This window comes from Aplidium turbinatum, chromosome 6 (genome assembly GCF_918807975.1).
Source record: "Aplidium turbinatum chromosome 6, kaAplTurb1.1, whole genome shotgun sequence".
Classification (NCBI taxonomy): domain Eukaryota; kingdom Metazoa; phylum Chordata; class Ascidiacea; order Aplousobranchia; family Polyclinidae; genus Aplidium; species Aplidium turbinatum.
In genome coordinates, this window is record NC_137477.1 from 34,526,568 (window position 1) to 34,532,567 (window position 6,000).

General features: G+C 39.0%; 1 protein-coding gene across 1 annotated transcript in view; it reads left to right on the top strand.

Annotated features, from left to right (window-relative positions):
- Positions 1-3,930, top strand: part of LOC145772224 (1-acyl-sn-glycerol-3-phosphate acyltransferase epsilon-like) — a 61,931-nt gene extending 58,001 nt beyond the window's left edge. Inside the window, exons 5-7 of the mRNA XM_082584076.1 lie at positions 1,595-1,715; positions 2,633-2,747; positions 2,987-3,930. Of these exons, the coding sequence (XP_082440202.1) occupies positions 1,595-1,715; positions 2,633-2,747; positions 2,987-3,432 (682 nt within the window). The 3' untranslated portion in view covers positions 3,433-3,930. The remainder of the gene's footprint in view (positions 1-1,594; positions 1,716-2,632; positions 2,748-2,986) is intronic.
- The last annotated feature ends 2,070 nt before the right edge of the window (positions 3,931-6,000 follow it).

Consider the following 6,000-nt stretch of genomic DNA (forward strand, 5'->3'; position numbering starts at 1 on the left):
TCAATCATCACTATATCTCTATGTATTAATCAATCAATTGTTTCGAATTATCTTACGCTGCCTTCGCCTTGTAATGCTGTTCTTGCCCGCTCGGATCAACCTCGCTCTGCTTTTAACGCATTGATCAACTCGACGCAGCCTCAAAATTTCCACCCCAATTTTCTACTTTTTCCTGGTAATGTAGCCTATCAGTGCCTCTGGTTTCGATCGCTAGCCTCCCCGACCCAGCTGGGCGAACCTGCCTCAACGTCTGGCCAATGCACATCCGTGCTCGCCGAATCAAAGCTTACTCTTCTCCAGTGAGTATGTATTACATTCCCACCTATATTTTTTGTTTCTATTGATTAATCGAGCCTCTGCTCCACATTTTTATTTGAATTTCGTCTGCCACGAGAGCCAAATTATCCTTAAATAGTTGACTCTCTTCCTCGTGGTAGACCCCAATTTTATCCGCTCTGCCTACTGGCAGACCGGGTATATAAGTATATAAGATATATAAGATCTTATTATATAAGATTATATAAACTTATATATAAGATTATATAAGATCTATAAGATACGGGTATAAGTATATACGGGTATATAAGAGTCAAGTACCTGCGCCGAGGTCGCGTGAGGGAGACGTGGGCGCCGTCCGGCGGTCAATTACTGCTGGTTCCAGTGTCCACATGCGACGGGTCGCCCGGCCCGTCGCAGGCCATCTTTCTGGGCAATGCAGAAAGAGCCTGTCTCCCTGGCCCGCTCCACCATTCTAAATTTGCGGACGGGCCATATAGTGTTTCGATCCACACTCTCCCTCCACATGTACCTCGACTCCCCAGCCTGGCCCCCGCGACCTAAGCTGGTGGACTTACCCCTCCGGGTGCATTGTCACCCCTAAATCACGCCGCCGCCGCCGCGGGGTGTGGCAGGCCGGTTTTTGAAAGTCTTCGACCTGGCTATGTTTGTTTGTGCTCTCTCGCCGTGTCAATTATTTGTACCCGTGCGCCGTTGATGCGAATAAAACAGTTTAACACCTACGGTGCGATGCTGATGAGCCCAGCCTCATGGGCGAAACACCTGTCTGTCGCTGTCAATTCTTGCTACAAATCGGCTGCCGAGAAACAAAAAAAAGCTTTTCTGACACTTTTTTGTCACGTAACTGAGTCTTGTTATTTTCTTCCGTGCTTCCCATCCTGCCTGACATCTTCTTGTCACCTGTAGCTTGTTTCATGCTCATGGACTGTCGAACCAAGATATTTGAACTTTTTTACTTGTTTTACTTTATTAGTTAGTATATGGTACTCAGTACTATTTTATCACCATCGTCTTGTACAGTACAACGCCCAGGAGCATACGTAGCACTGTGGATGTGCTGCTGTATTAATACTATATTATTATAAATCTGTTTAACTCTTTCTTTTCTTCAATTCTCTTTTTAAAATTTACATCATATGTTGTACTTCTCAAGGAACTGAGTAATTGAGTGTGTGATTAAAACTTTATTGAAGTTGTTTATTCTGATTAAGCTGACCCTAAGCCTACAATAATACTTTTTTTACTGGGTTTCATTTTCCATTTGAAGTAATCGATTGATCACAAATTGTTTTCTCAGCCATGTGGACATGTGTTTCGTCATATTTCCTGAAGGAACTAGATTCTCTCTCAAACGAAAAGAACTTCTTGCTAAAAGTCAAGCTTATGCAATTGCAAATGACTTGAGGCCTTTGAATCAGGTAAAATGGTCCACGATTGCCTTGTGATGATAAATATCAGCTAAACAGGTCATTTGTATTAACATAATGTGAAGTAAACAACGATCATGCCGCTAAAAGCAAAACTCAATCAATTGCAATGTCAAATATATTGTACATCCTCGATTTAAATAATGTCATCCACTTAGATCAGGCATGCCCAAAATTTTGTAGCCATGAGCCGCATGTACTGCTTGCGAGTCTTGTCGGGCAGCATTAAGATTTTTACTTATGTTTGTTCATGAAACTTGGCCTAAGGTTTAACCCTAGAACCACTATACGGCGCCACGGCGGAGATATTGAGTAAAACTTGCTTTTTCTAAATTGTAAACATAAAGTTAAGCGTAAATCTAGTTAAATGTGTGTTTTTTTTTATGAGAAGAAGTTAACAACACAACATGGTCCTGTGTTTTGCCATGCTAGACAGGTAGTCACTACCTGGTCTAGCTCCCTGAAGAAGTCAGTCGTGTCTGATTGACGAAACGTCGGAATAAAAGCAGATTGTCACTTTATACATCGTGTGATAGTTTAGCTTAATTTGCACCAGTAGAACGCATCATGTTATTTAACTAAATGCCTGGTGATGGTGAACAGCCTCATTCAATTTTCAGAATTTAAGTTCAAAAGTTGAGCTTTTGTAATGAAATCGTGAACGTTTGATGTCGGAATTCGATATCTGCTTGTCGTTTTTTTGCAATTTGGATTTTTTCCGTGCAAATGCTCGAAACTCTCATACTGTTTCTTTAAATGTACAGCTAATATTGAGTGTGAAAAGAATTGTGACAGTAGATTAATGTTTAAGTCTCATGCGCCCCATCAGGGTTATGCCAAAAACTGCTTATATGATGTCCACCACCGTTTACAGTATGGTAAGTAAAAACTGTATGTTTTTGCTCCAGGTTTTGACGCCGCGCATCAAAGCATTCCACAGCGCTTTGAAGTCAATGGAGGCATACGCAGAAGCCGTGTATGACATTACTGTTGTTTATGAAGACTGGGGCTCTCCAGGCGAAGGTAAAGTTCAACTTGTTACTGTGGGAACTGAATCCTCAAAAACTTTACACATTTTGTACTTTATTAGAAAAGTTAAAACACGAGTTTCTATTTTGATGGCACGAATTGTTTTGGCCTGTAGTCAACTAAACTAACAAACTTTTTTGGATAATTTGATGCAAAACTCCAACTGAACTACACAAAAGTGTAAAATTTATAGGAATTATGTTTGTGCTCGAAATTTAATGTTTTTTTTTCAGCTGGTGTACGCACTCCAGCTCCAAATATGTGGAGATTTCTTGTCAGTTGCTCTCCTCGAATATACATCAGATTCCACCGGATTCCTGTTACTGAGATTCCCCGAAACTCTTTGACATCCACATTCTCTTGGCTTCACCGCCAGTTCGAGATCAAGGACCTGTTAATACAGCGCCATTTTGGACTGAAGTATGAACCAGAGTCCGACAAAGTGATTGCTGGAGTCATTGCAACCCCAGGGAAAGACTTAGATTATTTTTCGAACCATGATGATTTCAGGCAAGGTAAAGTGTCATCTTTACCATTAATCACAACGCTGCCTTCTTTCGTTTTTTTCACTGGCGTGACAGCTATTCTTTTTGCCAACCGAACAGGTCGCATGATATACACTTTTTCTCTGGTTGGGGGAACGGTTTTCGGAATGGGATACGCCAATATTTTCTTTTGATATTCGCAATCGTTGTTAATTCAACTGAAACTGAACAATCATGATGGAATGCAGGAACCTCAGGTTTCCACGAGGCCAATTCCTTGTGAACCTTTTCTGTAATCTGGAAAAATCTAAGATTTCTTTTGAAGTATAGGCTAAGTTGAAAAACGCAAAAAATACATCATTTTTGCTTTAATGTAAGCTAAGTAACGAATTTTGCTTTGAATTTGTGATTGAAACGTTAAGAATTGTTTGTGTTTTAATTACAGTTACTTGTGCTTTGTGCGAAATTACTTATTAACAGATGATTGCTTCTTAAGTCCAAGTTTTATCAACAAAATCTTAGTATGGCGTTTGTAAACAACATTTTACTTGCCTGTTGATGTCTGAAAACAACTTCTCCAAAATCATTAAATTAATTTCTCCTCGATTTCAGTTTGAATCTTAAAACAGCTTAGAAGTTTTTGGGATATATTTTCACGACTTTAAACAAAGTTCAAATAAAGCCAAATTTTCCTTGCATCGGGTGGTTTCAATTTCGCGGGTTAGCGTGAAATAGTTTTTATAATTTCTCAAAAGCTATGTCCCCCTGGCAAAAACAAGAGTATTGAGACCCAAAGTTCCATTTTTCTTTTGTATTCTTGCATATTTCTCCAGTCGAGTGGTTGAGTTTGCTTTTTTTGTTTTACGATTGAATGAAAGTGCAGCACAAGAACAACTAAAACAATAAAGTGACACAACCAGATTGGTTTAAAAATCGCAGTTGATGTTAGCGATTTCACAGTCACGATATGACATTTAAAAACACTTTGTTTTCACACGCTCCTTTCAATTAGCAAACTACAGGGTCATCAATAATTAAATAATTAACGTCACAACTTCAAACAACTGTATTTAATAAATGGTAGATAATAATTGAGTAATAAACATATAATACTATTGTCAAATAAATATTTAGGCGAAACAAGTTTTACTCAATGTGTCCACCATTTGCGTCGATAACAAGTCAGAGACGCTTTGAAAAGGACCTGCAAGAGTCACGAATAACTCAGGTATTTTGGCTCATTCTTTTTTCAGATAAACTTTGGTGGTGTTTAGTCGAAACCTTGTAAGACCAAATGCCAAAGTCCAGGGGGTTCAGGTCTGGGGAAGAAGGAAGCCATTCTTCCTTGAAAATGAAGAACGGCACATTGGCTGAAAGCCAGTTTTGCATTCTCTTAGCTCCATGTGAAGGGGCAGAATCTTGTTGGAATGACGTTTTTTGAAGTGTTTCTTTGCCCAAGGCAACAATGAACCCTCAAGAATATCATTTCGGTGGTTTTCTTGGTTCAATTTCACTCCTTGGTCCACAAAAATCAATGGACTCCTTCCTGATTCGTTGGCTGCGGCCCACACCATCATTGATGCCGCTCCTTGTCTCTGACTCGCCGGGGTTCCATGTCACCATCTCTTGACACGATCATTCTGACTGTTAAAATGATGTTGGACATCAAATTTCTTATCGCTGAACACAAGGTTTAGCAGCGTGCCTCCTCCTTCAATGCGTGAGAGCAGAATTCTGGCTCTGGAGAGACGTTTCTCAATGCTATTGACATTTAGCAACTGTTTCTTCATGTGTTTGAATAGGCTCATCTTTAAATCCTTCTTGAGAACTGTGAACCACGTTCGCCTCCTTTGCCAGTTTTTGAATTGGATCTCTTGTAACGTTAATTATTATTGATGACCCTGTACAGTTTTATCCAAAACCACTACTTAGTGCCCTAAAATATCTTAAATTTAATTAAATTGAAAATTTCAAACAAAATACTGTAGAAATGACTGAGAAATTAGAGTTTGGAATCCATGACGTAATTTAACCAAATTGAGAAAAAAATGTTTTAAAAAAGTAACACCAGAATTAGATGAAGTGAAATACCAATTTTTGAAGTGAAATATCTCGCTTGCAATTTGGGCTTCAAACTACTGGTAACTTCTTGATAAACTGAACTCCCTTGAAATTAAAGTAATCAAAATGTAACAAATCAGGTCTTCTAGGTAGCCATGTTTGAAGCTATGGCCAAAAAAAAAGACTACGGTAGGTCTAAAATGGGTCTCACTCCACTTTTTCATGTTACTTGAACGAAAAGGGGGATCAACTTCAAAACTAAACATAATCTTAAACAACACAAAAAACAAACAACATCAAGTATCTTGGCATATTTCTTGATGACAAACTATGTTGGAATTATCACATTGAAGATCTATCTGGGAGATTGGCGAAAATATCTGGAATATTTTATAAAATTAGAAACTACACAAACAAACAAAGCATGTTAACACTGTACTAGGGAAGGGCGGACTTACGAGCCGATTTTTACAAAATCTCATATATTTTTTGTTTTGTGTCTAAGATTCGTCTCAAAGTTTACATATATATTCCTACCTACAGTCTCCATACTTTCATGGATTTTAAGCATGTTCCGGTGGAAGCGGAAGTCCCTAGAACGAAAAATGTAGCGTCCTCCAAAGTGGTTCACACGACCCGCAATTGAGGGTCCTACGACCATATGTGGAGGGTCCTCTAAGCCGCTTGAAAAAACATGCAGT